The 26,751-nt window shown below is 41.1% G+C and overlaps 1 protein-coding gene across 4 annotated transcripts in view; it reads right to left on the bottom strand.

The window, feature by feature from the left end:
* MAST4 (microtubule associated serine/threonine kinase family member 4) overlaps window positions 1-26,751 on the bottom strand; it is a 419,070-nt gene that overhangs the window by 278,703 nt on the left and 113,616 nt on the right. For all 4 annotated transcript variants that reach the window (XM_039543759.1, XM_039543760.1, XM_039543761.1 and 1 more), the window contains exon 3: window positions 20,353-20,474. In XM_039543759.1, coding sequence (XP_039399693.1) covers window positions 20,353-20,474 — 122 coding nt within the window. The remainder of the gene's footprint in view (window positions 1-20,352; window positions 20,475-26,751) is intronic.

Here is a 26,751-nt window from a genome sequence, read left to right as displayed (position 1 = left end):
AGTCATCAATAACCAGTCCCTTGTTGTGAATATTATACATACATATCTGGGATTTTCAAAAGCACCTATGCAATTTAGAAGCACAGTCCTACTGAATTTCAATATCAATCAGACTAGGATTGGTGCTCTCATACTTGTTTGAAGTAGATAGAGCCAACTAAGAGACATCCAGGATATGGGTAGTGAACACGTCTGGAATACTGTGTGCAGTTCTGGTTTCCCATGTTTAAGAAGGATGAATTCAAACTGGAACAGGTACAGAGAAGGGCTACTAGGATGATTACTAGCGGTAAATATGCCCAATGGCTTGTGATGGGATGTTAGATTGGGTGGGATCCGAGTTACTACAGAGAATTCTGTCCTGGGTGTCTGGCTGGTAAGACTTGCCCACATGCTCAGGGTTTAGCTGATCGCCATATTTGGGGTCGGGAAGGAATTTCCTCCAGGGCAGATTGGCAGAAGCCCTGGGGGGTTTTCGCCTTCCTCTGCAGCGTGGGGCACGGGTTACTTGCTAGAAGGTTCTCTGCACCTTGAAGTCTTTAAACCATGGTTTGAGGACTTCAATGGCTCAGACACAGGTTTGATACAGGAGTGGGTGGGTGAGATTCTGTGGCCTGCGTTGTGCAGGAGGTCAGACTAGATGATCATAATGGCCCCTTCTGACCTTAAAGTCTATGATTATGATCTATGATTAACACGTGGATTTGGAGATTCCCTTTTCTCAGTAAGCTGATCAAGAAGCTAGTAAATTATTGTTGGCTGTTAATACTTAAAAGCATCAAATCTTGGACTTTTTGCTGTCATGTAAGAAAACTCAAACGGGAATCTGACATTGAAAGGAGGGTTTTTTTCCTCTTTATTCTGGCACTTCAGAAGAGTAAGGGTTCAGATTCCCCCCACCCTACCCCTGCCACTTTTCCTCCTCCAAGTTTACATAAGAACATATCTAATAAAATAAGGAGAAAAATGTGAGTGTTTGAATATTCAAATATCTTTTAGGCCAAAATTTAGTGAGTAGCTTAAACCCTTGTAAGATGTTTATTGTGAAATATATAATGCAATGCAGTTATTGTCTTATGTTATTTTTCAAGCTACACATTGTATGCTGTAAACATCTGAATTAGGTTTGCTATACCTCCAAATTCCGGGGTCGTAGGAGGCGTGGTATTCTGACACCACACAAAAAAGACCATAGTCACATATAAGAAGTAACACACAAGTTTAAAACAGGGATAGAGAGAGGGCCAAAATATAGAAGTGCATTTGCTATAGTTATTTGGCATTTTTAACATTTCAGAGCAAGAAATATTTTCAGACTTGACAAATTTGTCTTGGCCTGACTGAATTTAAAATCAACTCATGGATAGAATCATAGGACTGGAAGGGACCTCGAGAGGTCATCTAGTCCAGTCCCCTGCACTAATGGCAGGACTAGACCATCCGTGACAAGTTTTGTCTAACCTGCTCTTAAAATCCCCAATGATGGAGATTCCACAACCTCCCTAGAGTAATTAAACTCTGGAATAAATTGCCTGATAGGAAGATTTTCCTAATGTCCAGCCTAAACTGCCCTTGCTTCAATTTAAGCCCATTGCTTCTTGTCCCACCCTCAGAGATTAACAAGAACAATTTTTCTAACAACCTTTTATGTACTTGAGAACCTACGTCCGTCTCCCCCCTCCCCCCCATCCTCTCTTTGCCAGACTAAACAAACCCAATTTTTTCAATCATCCCTAATAGGTCATGTTTTCTAGATCTTTAATCATTTTTGTTGCTCTTCTCTGGACTTTCTCCAATTGTCCACATCTTTCCTAAAATGTAGCACCTAAAACTAGACACAATACTCCAGTAGAGGCATAATCAGTGCAGAGTAGAGCGGAAGAATTACTTCTCATGTCTTGGTTACAACACTGTTGCTAATACATACCAGTATGATGTTTGCGTTTTGTGCAGCAGTGTTACACTGTTGACTCATATTTAGCTTTTGATCCACTATGACCCCAGACCCCTTCCTGCAGTATTCTTTCCTAGGCAGTCATTTCCCATTTTGTATGTGTGCAACCAGGGCTGGATTTAAGGGTGCCTGCACCAGGCTCGGGGTGTTGTTTTTGTTGTTAGCGACAAAAGGGAAAACAGTGTGTTTGAAATAAAATGTTTCAGGTATTCCATATGTGGATTCATTTTTCATTAACCTCTTAGAATGTTCTAGAACTTTGTAGAATCTCATGGAACCTTCCAGATTTGAGAACTACATTTTCCTCGAAACTCCTAGAACGTTGTCAGCCATGCCCTTGCAGGTATATAAAGGGAAGGGCATCCCCAGTCAGTGAGATAAAAGAACAAACTGAAGTGAAGCGAGAACCCGGCTCCAATATTGTGAACCTTGTTTTACTGTGTAATTGTGAAATTGTGTTTTAACACTTGAAGAGTGTAAGTAGTAATTAATGGACATATAATTTTTAATCTATCGAACCCCTATCTACGCAACAATATAAAAGAAATACAATTACTTCTGTTGCCATGCTTAACATGTAATGTTTAGTGACATGTAATGTCTAAAACCGTGGAACATAGTATAAGGGAGACCAAAAGTCTATCTGTTTTCCCCCATAAAAAGTAAAAGATGCCCCGAAAGAAGCCTTCAGGAGCTCAGTATCGGAATCGAAAAGCTCACCTGCAATCTAGTTTGCAGCAAGGGGCAAATTTGATGGGAAAATATTTGAAACAGAACAACATAGACCGGGCTTTAGGCAGTAGTGATTGTCCCAGTGCAGAAGAAATCGAGGAGTGAAGTGTAAATAATGGAAGGCCTATTATTAAGGAATTAGCAGATTTACCTGAAGATAAGGAAGGGAGATGTGAGGAAGTGATGGAGAATCATCCTGTTTTCCTGGCAGCGTAAAGGAGAGTGATGATAAAGAGGAAAGTGGCTCACATGAAAAGGAGAGTAATGACAAAGAAAAATCTAATGTACATGAAAAGGAGAGAAACAAGAAAGAAGAATCAGCCTTGCATGATGTTTGCTACTACTTTGATGGGAAGCTGCCTTGATTTTCTTGTGGCCTACAGAGACAACGGATTTGAAGATGCCATCACTGTTGCCAAAGAAAAGGCAGAAAACTTAAGAGTTGAGCCTATCTTCCAGGAAACTCATATTCATTGGAAGAAGAGATAGTTTGGTTATGAGGACAGAAATGAGGTGATGGGAAGCTCAGAAGAAAAATTCAAGAGGGAGGGATTTGTTTTGCTCATTGACACTGCTTGAGTGTCCACTGAAGAACAGTTCAGACAAATGAAGCATCATGAAAAGTCTGGGGGTTTGTATGACCGTAGTAAGTTGTCGACAGACAGGAAAACATCCTTGAGCTACTGTACAGACCTTCACTGGGAATATTCGGACATCAGTGATAAAAACCTCTATGTCAAATTGAACAACAACATCTGTCACATTTTGCCACATGGGAAGCACTCTACACTCCAAGTTCTCCAGTTCATTCATGATGCAGAGTTGAAGGACACTTTTCCTAATGTATGGATAGCTTTGAGGACTCTGCTCACACTGCTGGTCACAGTCATGTGTGGTGAGTGCAGCTTTTTGAAGCTCAGGCTCATTAAAACACATCTTTCATTTACTACAGTCTATGAGACACTGACATTGCTTGCTATTATGTCACTTGAAAATGCCATTGGCCAGTCTTTGGATCTCTCTAATGCCATGCTTGAGTTCACAAGGGCAAAGGCGAGAAAAGCGACCTTTTGAACTAAATGCCTGGCGTTAACATTCTAAGGCTGTCACCTACTGTAACGCTATTTAATAGTGGTCAACCAAATATTGGTGAACAGTTAATTTTCTTGATGTTAGTACATTTCAATTATTCTTAAGTTTCTATAAACTTGGAGGAAACGATTTTTTTTATTTGCTGTCTGGCATGAATAAATACAGATTTACAGAGCCTAGCATGCAAATTTATCATCTTCTTTGACAGAGATAAATCGTGCATTCAAATCGTGTATCCAAGTCGTGAAATGGGCTACAAATGGAATAAAAAAAATAAGGTATTCAAAGGCTTAACAAATGGAGAAAGGGGCCAAAGATGCTCCTCAGCCTGGGGCGCCATTTGGTCTAGAGCTGGCCCTGCATGCAACTGATTGTTCTTTCCTAAATGCAGTACGTTGCATTTGTCCTTACTGAATTTCATCCTACTTACTTCAGATCATTTCTCTCATTTGTCCAGATCATTTTGAATTTTAATCCTATCCTCCAAAGCACTTGCAATCCCTCCCAGTTTGGTATCATCCACAAACTTTATAAGTGTACTCTCTATGCCATTCTCTAAACCACTGATAAAGATATTGAAAAGAACCAGATCCAGAACTGATCCCCACGGGACCCCACTTGATATGCCCTTCCAGCTTGACCATGAACCACTGATAACTAGTCCCCAGGAATGGTTTTCCAACCAGTTATGCACCCACCTTATGGTAGCTCCATCTAGTTTGTATTTCCCTAATTTGTTTATGAGACAGTCACATGAAACAGTATCAAAAGCCTTACTAAGAATCAAGATATACCACATCTACCACTCCCCCGAGCCACAAAGCTTTCTTTGACAGGGTAACAAGCCATCAGGTTGGTTTGACACAGTGTGTTCTTGACAAATCCCTGCTGACAGTTACTTATTACCTTATTATCTTTTAGGTGTTTGCAAATTGACTGCTTAATTATTTGTTCCATTATCTTTCCAGACATAAGACCAGGAAAGAGGTATTCAGATTCAAACTACAGTTGGAGTCCAAGTCAAGCCCATGGTTCAGATTCAGTGATACTGAAATCTAGTTAACTGTTCTTGGGAGATTTTGAACCAAATGGTAGAAATCTGTGAGATTAGTTGTTTAAGAGATTTCTATCTTACCTTATCCAATCTCTCAAAAAAGCTCTTTATGGACTATTTCATCTGTACTTAAAGTGGAAAAGAGATCCCTACTTGCTCTAGATCCAACCCAGAACCTAAGCCACAGAATCAAGTTCACATTCATATACTGACCCTAAAACAAACACTAGGATTTGAAGTTATCTTGATCTAGGATACTGATTTTCATTCATCTTTCATTTTAAGGTTTGCTCTCTTTTTTAAGAAAAATGGAAGGTATTTTATTGCAAGCATAATTTTTAATTTGAAATTAGTAACATAATAAAGTTAGTCTACTGAATCTCTAGGAAACATTATTAAATACTTATAATATACTATGTTGAAAATAGATAAATTGTATTAGCTTATGCTCTAAAACCATACTGCTTAAAAATGTATTTGAATGAAAATCTTTAAAATGGATGATTTTATAGGTTTTCCTTTTTGAATTACATATTTTACATGTACACATTTGATACTGTTATTCACACATCTATCCAATTAGTATTTCCAATTAAATGACTTTAGTTGTTTGTAATCATGTGCTATCTAAGCCATAATTTTGCCACTTCTCAGGCGACAAATGGGTGACTTATATCTGGGAATAAAATTCACAAAAGGCTGTTGGTGTGCTGTTTCAACACATGCAATTACTGGTAGTTACATTCTAATCAGCATAATTAGTTTTGAAACAGCTCTCACAATAACTGTCAACATTTGTGTCAATTTAGCAGCAGTTGATGGCACATTTAACAAAGACTTGCTTATTCATTTTCAATATTATTCTATATAAAAGATTAAGTAGTAAAGCCTCTTCACTGGTATTGAGCATTTCCTACTTAGCTTAGCAATAGGAATTGCTGTTTCCTTTCAGCAATTGATTCTTCGCAAACCATTGGTTAAAAGAATGACCACCCTCTAGCTTTGGTAGGTACATCCTTACAGATTAATTTGCAGTGATTATGAGAAACTACAATAAAAAACAAGTAAATTGCAGTGTAGATATTAGTAGATTTAATACCATAATGGTTTTGGAGATTTTGGCAAGTTTAACTTTATTATGTTTTTATATATATAAATAAATGGTGGGGGAAGACTAATGCTCTTCTGCCCTCCAGTGAAATAAACCTATTCATACCATGATTCAACACTACTGCAATTTCTCTTATTGGAAAAAGTACTGGCTACTGACAATGGCCTATTTTAGCTCTGTTTTAGCTTCAGAGAGCTAGACAAGACATTATTCACAACTGCCCATAAGGCTTCAAAATACGTTCCTCAGAAAAACCACCAAAGTCTGTTACATCAATGTAAAAATTTTGCTGCCAGATAAACTGACTAATCTTATAACCTCCCTGGAAAAATAGGAGAAACAAAGTGATACCTCTTCCCGGGGCTTTATTACATTGCTCATTTTATACTGTCTTGTAAACAGTAATCTTCCAAAAGAGACTCAGGGAAAGCAAACCTATGTTCTGCACTGCTCACAAAGCTGAAGCTATACCAGCCTTGATCCAAACACCCAAATAGTAAACAGATCTTTTAAATGCTAGCTCATGAACAAACTGAAAACCCATTGATAAATGATTTGGCAATAGTTTGAAGCATAAACAAGTACTTAATCATCTTCTTACTTGACTCAAATTTATAAATTTATATTTATAATAAAGCATATGCACCTTTATGCACTTTATTTCTTTTCTGAAATTCATTGGATAAAACAGCATCATATGAACTAAAACATATTTGAGGCAATGAATGAGGGAAGTTACAGATTTTCATCTTTACCAAATGTGTATGTGCTTAGAAATAGTAGAAACCAGCACACCAAGAACATCCAGAGAGATGCTGAAATATATAAAGGAGAGAGGCAAATTAATTGTCAAAGGTCAATTGATACTGGGAGAAAACTCTTGTAGACTCCCTTTCTGCCTCTGCCATTATCAAAAGAAAGATGCTTTTTGGAATTCGTGGAAAATCAACGTATGCAAAAATAGAGGATTCCTAACTAGAACGTTGGTTCTAAAATAAAAAAGTTTAATTCCTCTTCACCCGTTTATGATGTTGAAAGGGATAAGCTTCTTGAAGGATATTGCATAAGAACATCACAAAGATCCATAGTCCAAGAAAATTTTAAGGATCTAGGTCCCTAAACACAACTTATTTCATGACACATAGCGGTAATATTGGTACATCGAGGGTTGGAAGAATACTGAACAACTCCAGATAAGGAGAACCTAGATCTAAATGTATTTAAAGACTAAATGATTTACTGAGTTAAATCTTGATTTGTTTTTTGGACCAAGAATATGTGGTGAAAGATACAGGGCTCTCATGAAGAGACTGGGGAGACTCAGACACACATTTGTACTCTGATATTCATGAAGGGGGAGGGAACTAAATCCTTGCTACTTTAAGGGGGTGAAAAATTACAGACTTGAGCTGGACAGTGCCAACACAAGGAGTTCGTACAACAGAGTATTTAAAAGACTTGATCTCCAAGTTAAATAAGTAGGCTTCAGTTTCTGTTTTCCTGAGAAAGACAAAGCTAAGGTGGTATTTGTATTAGTAATGTTAATTTACTAAGAATAAGTTCAATACACTGAACTTAGCGTATTATATATCATGTAGGATATATACTGTTGTGTATATATTTCAGGAATAGCTTCTTAAATCAAAAGGTGACTATTTATTTGGACAGTTTGAAACAAATAGCTATTGCTTATGTAACACCCCCCCCCACACACACTTTCCTCCCTGAGTTACTCAGGAGCAGACAACACTCACCTGTGTGTCTGGGCACCTGATGATGTTGACATTAAAGGATATCTCAAGTATCCGAGTGGTCATGTTGGATAGGTGGGAATCCTTTCTCCACCCCTGTACTGCACTCCCTTTACTCCTAAAGGAATTTAAAATTGGCAGTGCCTCCACCTGGCTGGTCCTGGTACACACTCAATGCCTTGGGAACCTCTAGGAATAAATCTATTCTAATAATAATAATCTGTGGCATGGGTCTAACTCTAACATACCAATTATAATATACATCCAATACACTTTAATTAGAGTTAACACACCTCTACTTGACAACTTAAAGAAACAGGGTATAACAGACTACTAATTTAAATCCACAGGGGGCAGTTGAATAAAATCAATTAACAAATATAGTATACACCAGAGGCTCTCAAACTGTGGTCCAGGGATAGTTCCCTCTAAGGTGAGTGCCTGGGCAGCCGCACACAAGAGAATAAAGGGCCACCCACCTAATTAGTGAAGCCGCGCAGGCATGGCTCCACTAATTAGGTGCCTGGACCCTAGAGCAGACGCACATGTAAGGTGAGGTGGTGGTGGCCTTGGGAGAGGATAAGGGGTAGGTGGGAGGAGGCAGTGGGGTGAGAAGAGGGGGTGGGGGGGGGATTTGGGACGTGCAGGGCTGTGGCGGCCAGAGAAACAGCTGCAGCTGTACAGGAGGGACATCTCTCCTTCCCAGCCCCAGCTCTATGGCTGCTGTGGTGGGGGAGACCCCCCTCCTTCCCAGCCCCAGCTGAGAGGCTGCCATGGCGAGGGAGAGAGGGCACATCCATCGCCTTAGAAAGGTAAGACTACGGATATTAAAATATGAGTTGTGTGCTTTTATTTGTAGAACCAAAAAAATGTTAATTATTAACTTTCTATAATGTAGCTCTTTTATCCAAAACACTTTACAATAGTTAGCTAACGGTAAAAACAACAACATTTGGAAAGATCATGAAGTGGGCCGCCGAGACCCTCAGCAATTTTCAAGTAGTCCAAGAAAAAAAAGTTTGAGAACCACTGGTATACACAGTAATAAATGAAACTTATCTAACTGGCATTTATACTGCCACCATTTACCCCACCCCAGGGTGTACACTCCCCTGGATTGCAGAGTCCTAGACACTTGCTTGCATGGGTGCGCTTGAAGATCTGAAGCTGGAGACAGCATTGTTGGTTCTGTGCATCAGTCCACCCAAGGCAACAAGCTGCACAACCTCACTGAAGACTGGACTTGACCCCACCAAATGGCCGCAGCTCAGGGTCCTGGTTCAATGGGAAGATCACTCTGCCTCTCCTCAGACTCAGACTTCTGTGCCCCTTCCCTTGCAATTAATTACTTTCCCAAACAAGAGTGGGGGTTACTCACAGTTCCTTCACTGCAGGCCCATCTCAGCTAGCTCTAGGCACAGCAATAGTCTCTCCCCCAATAGCAAGACACCAACTACCTCTGAAGCTCTCTACTCCATCAAAGCCCCAACACACTCTCAGCAGCAGTTAGCAGCAGCTCCTGGTACGGACAGAGCTCTACACCAGCAATCTTGCTCCTCTCCCAAAATGGAGCCCACCACCTGCTCTCCCTGAAATAGAAAAGTCTCCCCCTCCCTCTTTCCCCAAGACATCATTGGAGTTGTAGTCTCTAAAGCTAGATTGCAGCTTATGGCGTCTGTATGGCCAATTGTCGGTCAAAAGGTCACATTGGTACCGTGTGCAACACCGTAGGGCGGTGTGCAACATTATAGTGCCGTGTGCCTATTCCCGAACCTTCTATCTGGTCAATTGTGGGTCAAGTTGGTGCCGTGTGCTACAATACCAGCATGTTGTGTGCAAAAGAGTAGTGTGCCGGGTGCAGCTCCTGTTGACATAGAGGGCTCCAGCTCGGAACCTGGAGGGTGAAGGAGCTAGGGACCAATTAGACGCTGGCACGAGTAAGAGTCACTGAATAAAACTGTATCTCGCGCCAGAAACGGCAGGAGTGCCCGCGTGTCAGCTGGAAGGCCTGATCACCCTTTCAGCCAGGGTCTCCTCCAGATTTTGCCAGCTCGTGTCGTGTCATGTTGGGATTACTTCCCCTCAATTCGTCATGCACTCTGTGTCTGTACTGCTGGTGAGCTCCGCCTGGAGTGTGGTATGTGCATTTTAATTTCTGTAAACACTTTGCTTAGCCTCCCCTTTTTTTCCCCCCTTTTTCTTCTCTCTCCCTTATTTGGTGCAAAGTTGTGTATACAGTATAGGAGAATCACATTGTTGTATTGATTACTGTTGTGGTTAGTTGGTGTATTTCACAACATTCGGTTAATGCGTGCACAGTTTACTCAGTTTGCGTGTCTACTTTGGATTTTAGTAAGCGGCTAATCATACGTCGTTTAGTTCTTGTTGTTAGATGCAAATAGACTGTTTTCAAGTTGTGTGTGGTTTATCTTGATAGTATTTCTAGTATATATAGTATACTAGATAGTATATCCCCCGGCCCAAGTTGTAACTTACCCCTTGTTAATAAACGGCCATGTGGTTTGAAATTTCAATCTGTCACGTTTTGATTTTCCTCTCTCAATTAAATACTTACTCGAACCTGCGTTTGTCTCGGACAATAGGATCTTCCCAACTGGAACGCTCCCAATAAAGTCCAGAGGTCTTTCTACTAAACGGGGCCTCATCTTAATACATAAGAAATATGAACCACAGTTAAGAGAAACCAGCATGTTCTCAAAGTAAGCCAATGAGAAAAAAAGGACAAAAAAAGAAACAGCTGTGCTATTTATGGATGCTGTGTTTTATAATTCCTCAGACCTCAGTCTCAGCTTCCCATTTTTTGCTGAAGAAGTTTAGCTTCATTTTCTAATTACTTTAATATTTCTAGGTCCAAACAGAACTGTTCTAGACTCCCAAGTTTCCCCTCAGACTCTAAGTCCCCTCCCAAGCACCAGAGAGAGCCTTCCACTCCTGGCTGCCCTAGTGCCCTCCACTCAGGAGCCAGAAGAGCAGCAGTGGAGTCACCCTGAGGCCTGGTCTACACTAGGACTTTAATTCGAATTTAGCAGCGTTAATTCGAATTAACCGCGCACCCGTCCACACCATGAAGCCATTTAATTCGACATAGAGAGCTCTTTAGTTCGAATTCTGTACTCCTCCCCGACGAGGGGAGTAGCGCTAAATTCGACATGGCTATGTCGAATTAGGCTAGGTGTGGATGCAAATCGAACTTAGTAGCTCCGGGAGCTATCCCACAGTGCACCACTCTGTTGATGCTCTGGACAGCAGTCCGAGCTTAGATGCTCTGATCAGCCACACAGGAAACGACCTAGGAAAATTTGAATTCCTTTTCCTGTCTGGGCACTTTGAATCTCATGTCCTGGGTGTACATCGGGGCGAGCTCAGCAGCACCGGCAACGATGCAGAGCTCTCCGGCAGAGGAGTCCAGGCAATCCCAGAATAGAAAGAGGTCCCCAGCATGGACTGACCGGGAAGTCTTAGATCTGATCGGTGTGTGGGGCGATGAGTCTGTGCTTTCGGAGCTGCGCTCCAACAAATGGAATGCGAAGAACTACGAGAAGGTCTCCAAAGCCATGACAGACAGAGGATACAGCCGGGATGCAATGCAGTGCCGCGTGAAAGTCAAGGAGCTGAGACAAGGCTACCATAAAATCAAAGCGGCACACGGACGCTCCGGAGCCCAGCCCCAGACATGCCGCTTCTACGAGGCACTGCATGCCATTCTCGGTGGGTCTGCCACCACTGCCCCACCAGTGTGCGTGGACTCTGACGAAGGGATAGTGTCGACGGCCAGTTCCTCGTCGATGTTCGCAGATGGGGAAGATGAGGAAGGAGATGAGGAGGGGGAGGCAGTTGACAGCGCTTCCAACGCTGATTTCCCCGACAGCCAGGATCTCTTCATCACCCTCACTGAGATCCCCTACCAACCCTCCGCAGCCGTTACCACGGACCCTGAATCAGGAGAAGGATCAGTGGGTAAGTGCTTTAAACATGTTAACATTTATTTCTTAAAAGAACAGGAAAATAGATTAGGCGAACAGAAGGTCTATATACAAGGGAATGGAACAGGCATCTTCCGCGGAGATCTCCAGGAAGCTCTCCTGGAGGTAGTCGAAAAGCCTATGGAGGAGGTTCCTGGGGAGAGCTGGCTTATTGGGTGCTCCGAGGTAGCACACTTTTCCGCGCCACGCTCTCAGCTGGTACTCCGGGACCAGTGCCTTGACGAGCATCGCAGCATAGGGCCCTGGCTTGTGCTGGCTTTCATTCAGCATGCGCTCTCTCTCTCTCTCTCTCTCTGTGACACCCTCCTCAGGGTGATCTCGCGTGCAGACTCCTGCATGTAAGTAGAGTAATTTGTGTACTATTAGTATTGGTAGTGCTTCACTGTTCCTTAGAACAACAAGAAGCGTCACTTTAGAGCCACGTGCTGGAGGCTACAGAGTGGCAGCATACAGGGATCTTTTCCAAGGGAAAACCGCGAGGGGGTGGAACAGGGGCAGAGTTTATGCTTTCAGGATTGCCTGCAGCAAGAGGACAGAGCTGGACATTGACTTTTAAGCAGCCAAAAGCCTTTGGCTTACCATGCCTGGCTGCTCCACAGATTCAGCTTTCCTGCCCCGCTTGTCTGGTCTGCAGTGCAATACCCCAGGCAATGAAAGCAAATGCAGAGAAATCGAACTTTCCCTGAGTGAGTGCGCATGAGATAGGTGCCGTCCATGGTCTGGTTCACAGACAATGAGTAGACTATGTTTCATTTTTGAGAAAATGTATCTTTGTAAGCAATTCACTCCCTTTTCCCCATCACACAGCTGCAACAGTATCCCGACCTGCTCCACCATGCCCCTCACAGAGGCTGGCGCAGATTAGGCGGCGTAAGAAAAGGACACGGGACGAGATGTTTGCTGAACTTATGGGCTGCTCCAGAGCAGAGGCGGACCAGCAGAGCCAGTGGAGGGAGAACCTCACACAGCAGCAGCGCTCACACAGCGAATGGGAGGACAGATGGCATCAGGAGGACCAGCAGGCGACTCAAACGCTGCTTGGACTACTGAGGGAGCAAACGGACACGCTCAGGCGCCTTGTCGATGTTCTGCAGGACCGCAGGCAGGAGGACAGAGCCCCCCTGCACTGTGTCTGAAACCGCCCTCCCCCGCCACACACTCCAATACCCACCTCACCCAGAATAACAAGAAGGAGGGGCACCAAGGGCCGTGAAAACTGTCACTGAACCACAGCGGACTGCTAAATTACCCAAAAGTTCACAGTCCCTAGATTTTGAAAAGTTCTTACCTGTACTGTGTTGTCGAGTATTAAAAGTAGCTTGCTGTTAATTACTGTTTCTGTCATGTTTGTTTGCTGAAGACTTTCTGTGAAGGGGGGAGAGGGGTTTGGTAATTGCATAGGACATTCACCATAAACAGGGTACAGACATGGGGGCAGGATCAACAGCAGGTTACTCACTGAGTGCAGTCACTAGGCACCCTGGTCAGTCTGTGAGGTGTTTTTAATGTTCTGTTCATAGGCAGCAGGTGCCCTGCTCCAGGTATTCTTGGAGGTGGGTCTCTCCCCCGGCCCTGCCTGGATCGAGCCCTGGCCCACGCGGGTCTCCAACCGCCCCGTCAATTCCCTGCCTGGAGCAGGTCCCAGCGCCCACCTTCCACCCCTCCCCCGGCGTGTCGTCTCCCCCCCCGCGCTGCGTCCCTACCTGACAGTAGAGCGGCTACCGGCAGAAATGTTGTCTGCTGCCCCAGGGTCCTAGCGCCTGCCATCCACAAATGGCAAGGCACGTTGCCCTCACCCTGCCCTTCTACCTTAGCCCTGAGCCTCTACAATGCCCCAAACCCTCAGCCCCAGCCACAGCACGCAACCCCCTACGCCTCCTCCCCCTTCCCACACACCCCTCACCCCTTCCTACGCCCCCACCCCCAGCCCAGAGGCTGCACCCAAACTCTGTCCCAAAGCCTACACCCCTCACCCCTTCCCCCAGAGACCGCTGTAGGAGCAATAGCCTATCATTCCTAGAGTCTAAAAGCGGTCTCTACATCACTGCACATCCTACCCACCACAGTCCGCGTCCCTGTTTCAACCCTTTAACGCGAAATCATTATTAAAGAAAAGGTTTTTAAACAACAATGCTCCATTGTTAGCATTAGAATACTGTTTAAACGTGTGTTGGAAGGGGGCAAACGGGGTGAATGGGGTATGAAACTGCAGAGGAGAGTCAACAGTAACTGGGTAAAGAAACAGGGGCAGGTTCAGCTTCTCTGTAAAGCAACTGGACAGTCATAGGTTACCCTGCTCTCTGAGGAACCTAGCTTTCAAAGCCTCCCGGATGCACAGCGCTTCCCGCTGGGATCTTCTAATGGCACGTGTGTCTGGCTGAGCGTAATCAGCAGCCAGGCGATTTGCCTCAACCTCCCATCCCGCCATAAAGGTCTCCCCCTTGCTCTCACAGAGATTGTGGAGCACACAGCAAGCTGCAATAACAATGGGGATATTGTTTTCGCTGAGATCCGAGTGAGTCAGTAAGCTTCTCCATCTCCCCTTGAGACGTCCGAAAGCACACTCCACCACCATTCTGCACTTGCTCAGCCAGTAGTTGAAGAGTTCCTTCTCACTGTCCAAGGCGCCTGCATAGGGCTTCATGAGCCAGGGCATTAGTGGGTAGGCTGGGTCCCCGAGGATCACTGTAGGCATCTGCACACCCCAACAGTTATTTTGTGGTCCGGGAAGAAACTACCTGCCTGGAAGCGTTTAAACAGACCAGAGTTCCTGAACACACGCGCGTCATGAACCTTGCCCGGCCACCCGACGTTGATGTTGGTAAAGCGTCCCCTATGGTCCACCAGTGCTTGCAGCACCATTGAAAAGTAGCCCTTTCGGTTAATGTACTGGCTGGCCTGGTGGTCCGGTCCCAGGATAGGGATGTGAGTCCCATCTATAGCCCCACCACAGTTTGGGAATCCCATCGCGGCGAAGCCAGCTATGACGACCTGGACGTTTCCCAGGGTCACTACCTTCGAGAGCAGGAGTTCAACGATTGCGTTGGCTACTTGCATCACAGCAACCCCCACGGTAGATTTGCCCATGCCAAAGTGGTTCGCTACTGACCGGTAGCTGTCTGGTGTGGCAAGTTTCCAGAGGGCTATGGCCACTCGCTTCTGCACACAGTCAGGGCTGCTCGCATCCGGGTGTCCTTGCACTTCAGGGCAGGGGACAGCAATTCACACAGTTCAAGGAAAGTGCCCTTACGCATCCTGAAGTTTCGCAGCCACTGTGATTCATCCCAGACCTGCAGCACTATGCAATCCCACCAGCCCGTGCTTGTTTCCCGGGCCCAGAATCGCCGTCCCATAGCATGAACATGACCCAGTGCCACCATGATCTCCATGGCGCGGCGTACCGTGCTTTCTGAGAGGTCTGTGCCAGTCTGAGACTTCATGTCCTCACCGCGCTGCCGTTGCCTCTTCGCCCGATTTCTCAGCATCTGACTGTTGAAGAGGTGTACGATAAGGTGCGAGGAGTTGACAACGGCCATAAGTGCAGCGATGATCGCAGTGGGCTCCATGATCGCAGTGGAGTGCTGTGGTGTCCGCGCTGTCACTTATAACAGGAAAAGTGCGCGAACTCATTTCCCGCCGGCGGGAGTGACGGTTGAATGCTGACAGTTACCAAGGACCACCCTCGACACAGTTTTCCCCCCAGCAGGCATTGGGGGCTATACCCAGAATTCCAATGGGCAGCGGGGAAGTCTCTTGTCAATTTCACTTTCCATCTGCAGGAATACCAACATTTTTCAGAAAAAGTGAATTTTTCCTGTGGTATTTTTGAAAGGGTTTTTTCCCCTGGAAAATCGTTCCAATGAAAGATTCTCACCAAGCTCTATTCATAATATTTAACAGAATTCAGAAGTTGTACATAGATAGATCTCCCCAAACTGTCTCATTGGTAATTGTGACGCCTGACAAAGCTGGTTTTAGAGAAGCTCTGTTTGTGTGGCCACATTACATTAGCCTTGCATTATGGCAGCTCTCAATGCCTAGCAAGTAAATACATTAGGAAACTGTAGCTAAATTTAAAATAATCCCTGCCACCAGTAGAATCTGTTTGGATCTGCCATACATAATGCATCCTGTTTATGCAGAAGAGATGATAACCAAGGTTGTAGTCAGGCACAAATTTAAAAAATGAGGGTGGGTAGACAGAAAGGAAGATGTGTGTGGCTATAAGAAAAAAAGTGCAGTAAAAGACAACTGGTGATGAAGCCAATGTTTATACAGACTCCAAAAGAAGTGTGACTAACTGAACTTCCTATGAAGTTGTATTTCTTTAGAATACTGTTTCATAATCACTTAAACATAGCAATGTGTTAATAAAAATGATTTCTATCCCATGATTGCATTGATTTAAGTATTGTATTAAAAGCAAAACACTGCCAACATAAGCATAAGTCAAATAGTGACATTTGCAGGAGTGTCAAAAAATGCAAAAATGGAACTTCAAACAATGTTTTTTACTCAGCTGCACAAATGTGGGTGAATTAATATTGCTTTTGGATCCTTAATTTCTGCAATTCCTGACTTTTATATATTATTTTACTGTTCAGCTTTAACACTGCATTAAACATTCCCACTTACTTAATTCCTAGGTATTTAAAAACAAGAACAAAGAAAAAAAATCTGGAAGTAGCTTAAAAGCTGCTTGTCTGCACGATATTTGATTGCAGAGCTTAGAACCGCTGATAGATTCCGTGTACAAGAGCAAGCATCACTAGTTCCCAGTACATATCCTCGAACTGAAGCGCATGCACTAATTAGCAGTGCACTTGTGACTGAACATTTTCCACCCCGAGGAATCACTACGCAGCTTTCAAATTTACACTGCACAAACTGTATTTTTCTGCTCTTTCCTGTAAGTCAGAAACTGTTAAAGAGACTTTTACTCATGAATGTGAAAACATGTGTCATAAAGGAAACTGTTTGAAATTTTAATTATACTGGAAACTAGAAGTGTCTAGTATAATACTCTAAATAATACATTATATGGGGCAACTAGAGGTGACAGTGAACCATAAGCCATGAAATCATTATCTTCACCCACTTAAAAAGAAAAGTGGGTATTTTCCCAATCACTGAAATTTAACAGCTCCTGCCCAATAGCATTAACCATATGCCTCAGTTTCTAGTGACAGAATAAGGGCTCCATGATTCTAACTTCCTACACTTGAGTGTCAGTAGAATGAATATGTCTATTTAGCAATGTGACAGGCAGAGACAAATTTCTTTGGAATGAAGTTAATTTTTTTAATGAATAAACACTTCCAAACAAAACACTATCTCTACCCACATATGGGTCTGTAAACTGGTAGCTTCCATCTTGCTCCAAACAAACTACTGACTCATAAGATATCAAAAAGTCTCTACTTCCTAAAATGGATATTAATAAAATGAGTAATTCAAAAGCGTAACACAAAGCTCCAGTTTAAGCCTTCACTCCAGACCATATTGCTCCTGGGTTCCTTCTTCAGTCTCATCTACCCCCACCTCTAGCTTCCTCTGAGACAGTTACTTCCACTTCTTATATTAAAGGTGGAGTCTAATAAGCCACACATGTGCCAAAGAGTCAGGGGTAATTAACCTGCAGCTCCTCTGAGGTTTCCAATACTTTAAAAAGGTGGGGCAGTAAGATTATCCTGCCATCCAGCTACAGGCTATTATAATCTATTGCCCTTCCCCACCACCACCACCACTCTGTAATAGAGCTGAGCAAATAATGGATTTTTCAGACTGGGAGCTCAACCAAAAAAAACAGCCAAAAAATTTTAAAAATTCAGGAAAGAAATCCGGTTTAAACTGAACCAAAACAAAATTTCCCATCACATCAAAAAAAACAAAAACCCTCAAAAAAAATATTTTGAAGTTGATTAAATGATTCAAGTCAACTTTAAACAAAGTTTAAGGTTTTCACTTGTTTTGAATCAACTGAAACAGTTGATTCTAAACAATTCTTTTGAGCTTTTTGTTTCGATTCAGCCATTTGGGGAGGTTTTCACGTTTGTATTTTTTATTTTTAATTAGCCTAATGTAAAACTGAAATGAAACATTTCAACTCTTCACAAAAAATTCAAACAAAACTATTTGTCAAATTCAACAAATAGTTTCAGGCCACAAAAATGCATTTTTTAAATTAAAAACAATTAGTTGGAAAAAAATGTTGCACAGCTCTACTATGCAATACTGCAACAACAACAAAAATCAACTGACTGCATAAAGCAGCAAACACTCCACTGACATTTCCTTATTATTTAAGTAATTCATCAATATTCATAAACCTAGCCCCATGCTATGAAATAGACCAAATGCTAAGCAGCACCGTAAGATCATTGAATAGTAATCAATAAGCTCAAATTTTATTAGTTTTCCTTTTACAGCTGTAAACGCCTTCCTCTCCACAAAATGCAAAATCACTCTACTGGTATGCTATAAGGCTCGGTGCTGAAGACTCTAGCTGACTGGCTCACAGAAGATCTCCAGATTTAGGAAAAGGCTTTAGGGAGGCTGTTGCCTCATTTCTTTCATCTTTCGCAGTGGCTCCCAAAGAGAGTCCTCACTGCGAGCGGTGATCCAGCAATGAGAAAAACTTGTGACTCTTCCATCTTTCTCCCTCATTCCAATCCCCTCCTTCCTTCCAATAAGAAGTACAAGTTACTGCATCTGAGAAATGTGAGCATTAAAATAATATCCAATAAGGAAGTATTTGTCTACTTCCCATTCTGAGGTTTGATTGAAAAGCAATAAAACAGAAAAATCTTTGTAGAACAATGGGGGAGGGGAAAAAATATTAAAAGCCCAGCACTGCACCCATCTCACCTATGGTGCTTGAGGAGAATATTCTAGTATTTACTCTTTTAAAAGGCATTACTGTAGATATCCCTACAGAGATTGGGGTTCAACTGTGCTAGATGTCGTGCAAGCACATTAGAGAAGAGTTTGTACGTATATTATCCATTTTGGCTTCCTTTTCTATCATTAGCCCTGTCAATGCACTAATCTGAATCAGGCAGGTCACAAAGTAATAGTTACAGGATTTTTAAACATTTTCTATCCTCTATGTAGCTCTTACGCGAATTTCCAGACTTTGAATTAACTCTATTTTAGTACAGCAACTGGTGAAAAAAAAAGTTGGCATTTGCCAACAGTCAGCACTGTTAATTTGTGTGTCAGTCATTTCTTGTTCTAAGCATAGGATGAAATGGCAGTATTGCAAATACCAACATTGTGGTAGTTACTGACAGATGCTAACTTTTCAATGCAGACTACTTTAAGCTCTGTGGTACCTCGATTACTGCGTACTATCTTTAACAACATTTTGCTTTTGAGATTTAGAGTTCTGGGAAGGCAGCACTGGCTGGTAGTCAGAGGGCAGAAGAAACTCAAGAAAACTTTCTTCTAGGCTCAGCTTTGCCAATGACTTTAGGCAACAATAGCTGTGTGCCTCAGTTTCCCTCTCTGTAATCTGAAGGTAATATTTCCCTACTTCATAAGGGTGTTGTGAGGTTTAATTCACTACCATCAGTAAAGCAAGGAATAACAAGGTACCAAGGAATAACATCTTTGTACTTATCTTTTATTGCCACTATTAGCATCACTATTGTTATGCTTGAGAGAGAGCTTTAGAAGCTCAGAAATTAAATTTCTGATGTGTATTTTCTCTTGTTGTTTCTCTGCACAAGGATGAATTTTTAGTGGAAAAAACACAGGTGGACTGCTAAAATTATATTGGTTGTTAGACTAACAGAGCATAAAAACCACCAGATAAAGTCCCTAGATGCTTTTCTACTGTTTTGAATCAACTTGAGCTCTCTTTTTTCAAAAACTATATATTTCTCATGAAATCAGCTCTAAAAAAGGATAAATACCACTGGCATTTTTGATGGAACTTGGTTTATAATGGTTTGGAAACTATCTCTTATGCATGGGAAGTATGTGATTTTCTTCTCTTTTTCTCTTTTTGGAACCCTTCACAAAATGCAATATACACCAGCACAAAGCAGTACATTGCACACTGAAACCCAGTGCAGGCAAGTTAAGATGAATCGGTCAGGAAAAGCCAGACTTAACTGTGACTGCGCCAGATCCTCCATACAGCCTGGCCAGCTATCCCTCCCCCTACCTTTACTTAAAAGCGCGATCAATGAATTGCATGTTCAGTTCATACTTCATACACTCCAGAAGCGTGTTCCTGAGTGCAGAATCCTGTGGAAAGCATGAACTATAAAACTGATAGCGCAGGTGCCCACCAGAAACGCTAGGCCACTCTAGTGTCTTCTTTGAAGACTGACCATTTCAACACAAATAGTTATATTGATGCAACATTTCAGCTGAGACTGTGTGTGAAAACAAGTAAGGCCATTCAAAGCTACAGCTTCCATCACAAATGTAATTCAGCCACTTTGCACATATTTAGTAGCATTACATATAGTAACACACAATTACTATTGTGCGCTAATTCAGTTATGTGAAAGGCCTGAGTTATTAGGGGTTTTGGAGACAACAAACTGTGGCTTATTGATTTTTGTGCACATCAAATCTCAACCATAATATTACATAGAAGATAATTTTGCATGCAAAAGACCTATTTTGAAAATGTAACTCACCAGACTAGCAGTAAGTGAAGGAGCAGATTGCCCAAGAGCTTGGCTACGCATACGAACAAGATTGGAGGTTTCTGCAGGTTGCCATGACTGCTGTGCAATGGTATTGGGAAGCAGGTACCTGCCTGATAATGTGAAGAAAGATCATGTTAAGCATGAGATGTGACAGAAGAGGAAACAAAATTCACATGGTTTACTATAAAGGGTAAACTCTTATCTAGAATTTTGGTTTCTCATATAGGCATTCTAAACGTTAGGTTCTTTCACTATAAGCCTGGTGAGGCAGGATTCCATCTAAGTGGAGATCTTTTACCACTTATTCATTAGTCATTTGGGAAGTTCGCCCTTTAGCAGGTAAGTCTTCCTTACTGCATATTCCCTGCACTAAATGTCCTGATAACTGAACCTGCCTCTGAAACACTACAAATGCAGTAGCTGATACAAACATCCAGAATAGTGGGAATGAGCATAACAAAACAAAACCAAAAACACCAAACAATCATCAATACTTCACTTGCTGTAATCTCTACTGAACTGCTCAAACATCTCAGGGCCATCTTTGATCCTTGAAAAAGCTACAACAGAAGATGGAGAAAAGGTATGTGACTGGCTACTGCCTTTGCTGTTTTTTTTCAGTTGATAAGAGTTTTGACTGATCGATAAAGAACAGACCAGGATAACTCAATATCTTGGGTGGAGTAGTCGCACTGCAAGTACAAACACTTCATTTTTTCTTTAGAGTTTCCTGCATGATTAATCTCCCAAATTATTAAAAATAATGTTTGAAAGCCTGTGGTGTAGCTAATGAAACAGTCAGCATGATTAAATCCACTGATACAAGTACAGACGTGATGCTGAAGTGAAAAATTTTCCCTTGTTTCCCAACCAAGAGCCTTGAGGGTACAACAGATTTCACAACCTACTGAAAATAAGGCAAGTGTTCTAATTGTATAAAACTAAAGTAAAATCTTTTAAAGGCAGTTATGAATATATTAGAGCATGCAAAGTTTTGAGCTTACACAAACACATGCACCCAAGCAAAGCACATTTAAACCTATGCAAAAAGGCACTAACCAATATCACAACTTATATATTTTCCGCTTCTGGTACAGTTTTAACTGTTGTATGTGAAAGTATACTACAGGGGTCAGCAACCTTTAAAAAGTGGTGTGCCAGCTCTTCATTTATTCACTCTAATGTAAGGTTTCATGTGCCAGTAATATATTTTAACATTTTTAGAAGGTCTCTTTCTCTAAGTCTATAATATTTAACTAAACTATTGTTGTATGTAAAGTAAATACGGTTTTTAAACTTTTAAAAAGCTTCATTTAAAATTAAATTAAAATGCAGAGCCCTCCGGACCGATGGCCAGGACCTGGGCAATGTGAGTGCCACTGAAAATCAGCTCGCATGCTGCCTTCGGCACGCGTGCCATAGGTTGCCTACCCCTGGTATACTACATGATTTACACTACCTGAGGGCACAGAAACTCCAAGATTTTTTAGATGAAATTCCCCAAAGACTGGGCTCACTGCTCTGGAATCCAAGCTCTAACTGGAAATGAGTTTGTTTTCAGTCTCTTTTGCAAAGATGACTGCTAATATAAGATTGAGAACTTCCTCCGTTTATCAGAATGGAGCGTTAATGTTGAGGCCTCATGATATCTGAAACAAACAGCCTCTGGAGAACGTATCCATACACATCAAGATAACGGTCTTAGAACATGGGTGGGGATTTTGTTGAATAAAATAAGCATAATTAAAATCTGCAATTTTGTTGCATGTTAATAGGCAAGGGAGAAATTACTTACTACTAGGCTGGTCAATGTTTTTCTGTCAAAAAAAACCTTGATTCATCTAAATCAAAACATTCCATGGGACATAATTTCATTTTAAAAAATTTAAATGAAACTGTCATCCTGTCAGAATGGAACAATTAAATTTTTTGTTTCAAACCTACACTTTGATTTTGCATATAAATACATTTATATTTTTATATTATACCAGTTACCAAACTAATTATAATGACCAGTTAAAATGCCAATTGCGACAGTAATTGCCTAATACCAGATACCAATTACCAATGGCTAATTACCAATTAACATTTAGAATACCAATTACAATACTAATCAGCAATTAACTATATTTGTTTTATATTCTATTCTATTTTAATCTATTTAAATAAGTCAAAATTAAAAAAACACATTTTGGATTTCTTGAAACAAGAAGTTTTGACCAACTTGAAAAAAATAGAAATTGCATTTTGCAGAAAATTGACTTTCCATTTAGATTCATAACAAAAAGTTTTAAAATGCCAGAAATTCACCATAGAATAGAAATTCCGAGTTTCAAACAACTCTGCTTATTGGGATCAGAAAGCCAATATGGTAAGTATAGCAGAAACATGGAAGAAACAATCCCTGCCCAGAGGAATGTGTGTCTTTCTCACAGCTCTGAAGAGGTCTCCTTCCTCAGCTAGCTTCTCAGATTCTTGCACATGAATTTCAATCTTCTCTTCATTTTCAAAGCACTCTACGCCTGCTTACATCCCGGTCCTTGGTCTCCTCCTAGACTCTGTCCTACTAAAGCTTCATTCACTATTGCTCCCTTTCTTTTCTTTCTGCATTCTTTTATGCTGCCAATATGCTTGGTAAAGCCGCACAACTTACATGCATCTAGACTCCTGCATGGCCCTGTATAATCCACTTGTTCCATGTAATATTTCAGTTAGAACTGCACCACTATTTGCCTATATGTGATAGCTGTCCATTTTGTTTTTTACTGCATGCTGCTTTTCAACTGAAAGCTTAAAGGGATTGTATTCCCCTTTAGGTGGAGAGTGTTATGGCAAACCAAACACTAACTACGCCTCTTGCTTATTGTATCCTTATCAATCTAGTTACAGACCTGGATAAGACATAAAACAGTACCAGTGTCCTAGCATGACAACCTCCATCCAGTAATGGACTGAGGTCATGTGTTCTTGGTAATTATATTAGGTCTTTCCACACCTGTATATACAGTTGATCATGGTGAGTCTGTGTGGAGGGGATCACTTCACAGATTCTCCATTCATTCCTTTCATGATGACACTGCGGATTGGTATGAGCTCATCCTTTGCAAAGCATCTTGAGTACATGTTCTGCAGGCTTTCATCCTGCATCTCAGCCTCCCTAAAAAAAGGGGCGGCTAGCATAATACTAGCAGGATGTGAGGCTTCTAGGGGAGACTGAGGAATGCTTTGATTTGTAGGCCCATCAGAACATTGTTTAGTCTTCAGGTCACATCTACTCAGACCTGCATCCAGTAATATCCTTGCTAGTCCACCACACAGTCAAGGTAGATTTACTGGATGAAAATTAGCTGTTCGATAATTCCAAACATAATGGAAATATGGGTGGCTATGGGGAACCCACCTCCACGAATTACAAGAGTTTATGCCTTCTTTCTCTTGACCTGTCCTTTACTACAGATCCTGCCTCTGTTATCCATGGGAACATTTTTAAAAGTTTGGAAATTATTTTCTTTTCTGGTTTCTTTTGGTTGTGTCCAATCAGTTTATACTCAAGAGAAAGTCTGAAAAACTGTAATTTGTTTTGCTGTGTTGTGCTTCCACAATGATCACTCATGTGGGAAGATGTTTCCTTTCTTTTTTTTTTTATTAAAAAAACTTTTGCAATCCGTAAACCATGCTTTTTTCCTCCTTTTCCAATCTCAAGAATTACATTTTCACATCAAGCTTAGAATGCATTATATATTACATTTCAATCATGTCATAAGGTATTTGAAAAACATTAATAAGAGCTTAATGTAATAGCAATAAATCCTTGATAAACAGTTATATATTTTTAGTTGTCATTTAAAGTCATATGTCTAAAATTTTAACAGGTTTTATACAGAAGGTATCCACACAGAGGAGGAAAAAAAGTAATGACGATACCTTAAATGAGTTTTGCTTGTAATGTTGGGGGGAAAATTATTTAAAACAGACGGTAGATTACAGTGCTGAGAAAAGTGTTAGGAAATTAATCAAATAATGGTTTTATTTGGTTTGAATGGGACATCTAATTTTGGAGTAAGTGACTGATTGGAGAGATTAGGGAGAAACGAAAAGGGTAAAATGCACTATTAAAAAAGAGTTACAACTATTTTCCCCCCACTCTTGCATCAAAAATAGGTGCACATATTTTGTTAAAACTTTAAACTTTCAGATTCAGGTTGAGATATGGACATAGTCACCACAAAGAACTTTTGGAGTTACTGAAAACTGGAATATAATAATGTTTCCTTATAATAGTTGTGAAGAAGTAACATCCTTCAGATTAGTCATCCTTTGTCTTTTTCTAACAGGAAATAGTTGGAGTCTTGCACTGAGTGTGTTATTTTGATCCAATAATTAGATATTTAAGAACATGCAATTGCAGATGAACACAAGTAAAAAACCTAGATCCTTAGGCCCAAATCAGTCTGGGGAAAAGTAAAACCTTCTTTCAAGACTCTTTGTACCTCTTTTTTTGGGGGGGAGGGGAGGGGTGCAGTGTAGGAAAGGAGGGAATGAATCTCTTCTATTTTACAATCCTATCATCAGGCTAGTTCTCTAGGCATCATATTTTATTGCCTCACATTTATTATTTTTCCAGAGCCAGCTGTAGGAAATTATGTGGAGACTATAAATGTTAGGGTCTGTTTTCTCATCAGTTCATGGGGAATTAATACATATAATTCTCATTAGTATTAATAAGAGAATAAAAGGATTATGGATGGATTTAAAACCATCATTACAAAACTTCACCATTTTGCCTTAGTTCATTGTGGTTACATCAACAAACTTTATTTAAATCCAATTTGGGATGACTACCAGAAGGCACAAAAAAATATGTTGTTTTATGTATGCATCATTTGCTGTTTGCAACTTAAGAAAATTAGCATCTGTTAACTGTATTATTCAGCTGTCCATGGTTAAAGTTAATAGACAATGCCAGTTTCCCAGCCTGATGGAAGAGAGGTGAACATTTTTCACCAATCTGTCTGCTAAGCCTAATATTATTCAATCAAGCCTAGAATTACAACTGATTCAATTATCATTTATTCTATTAACACAAGAAACATTTATAAGAAACCCAATTAATGAAGTCCAGCTTCTTAAAAAAAAAATACACACACCCCGCACATTACAGAGATACTAGGTACGAGCATACTTCCCCTTTACCATTTAACCAACCTATGGTAGTTAAAATCTTTCTGGTAGTTCTATAAATGATTGCTTGTATTTTATTATCAGCTTTGTTTAATTATTTTCTCTTTGGAGGTCTGATTTTTCTTCTCTTGTACAATTACATATGTTGAGAAAATAAATGCAGAGAATCAACACCACAATCCACGAGTTACAGTCAGGGACAAAATACAAGTAAACAAGAAACCTGTTAGAAGGTGGCTTGGACAAACACTTGATGTTTCTTGCTCAAGAGACCTTGGTTTAAATGGAAGCTCCAGTCTACCTCACTGAACAGCAGTGACAAACGGAAGTAATGTATGGGCAAGACATTCAGAACATGGAGGGCCTTTCCACTTTCATTTCTTTATTTCCCTTTACTCAAGGATAGGCATCAGAGTCCCGGGAGCTCAAAACAAGAGTGCTTCAGCATTGACTTTTGAGGTATCTAAAAGAGATGCCAGCCCTTTGCAGGGAGAATCCCTCAGCAGTTCTTCAAACCAATGGTAATATGAGGTTTGTGCAATCCTGGGATGAGCTGCCATACATCCACTTCATTGGATCTTTTAGTACAGTTTATAAACAAAAGAAAAGGGAAATGGGAAAGGAAAAAGAAAAACTATTCTTATACCCAGTTCCAGCCACCAACTGCTGATAGGTCAAATGGGGACTAAGGCCCAGGTTTTTAAAGGTATTTAGACATTCCTGTGCTCAGTGTTGCAATGCATAACTGATTTAGGAGCATACATCTAATTTTCAAAAGGGATTTAGGCACACAGGAATCTAAATACCATCAACTGTCAATTGAATTTAGATTCCTAAGTGCCCAAATCCCTTTTGAAAATGAGATGCAATCTCCTAAATCAGTCAGGTATTGCAACACTTGGTACAGTGATGCCTAAATACCTTTATATATCTGGGCCTAAAGAAATTTTATAATATTTATTGATCTTTAAATGGTATAAGCAGAGCAGAGCAGGTTAAAAAAAATATTTGAAATATATGTTACAACTAAGTTACTGTAAATAGAGAATAAAGGTTTTAGTTACATGACTTTAAAGACAAGGGAGCTATGGAGTTTATCCCAAATAAGTGCTTTTATAGCCTTTCAACCCATTTTGTGTTCTGTACATGCTATGTTTTAAATAATAGCCTATATGTAAAACAATTCTCCCTCCCTCCCTCCCTAGA

This window comes from Mauremys reevesii, linkage group 6 (assembly GCF_016161935.1).
Source record: "Mauremys reevesii isolate NIE-2019 linkage group 6, ASM1616193v1, whole genome shotgun sequence".
Taxonomy (NCBI): domain Eukaryota; kingdom Metazoa; phylum Chordata; order Testudines; family Geoemydidae; genus Mauremys; species Mauremys reevesii.
This window is presented reverse-complemented; position numbering and strand designations above follow the sequence as displayed.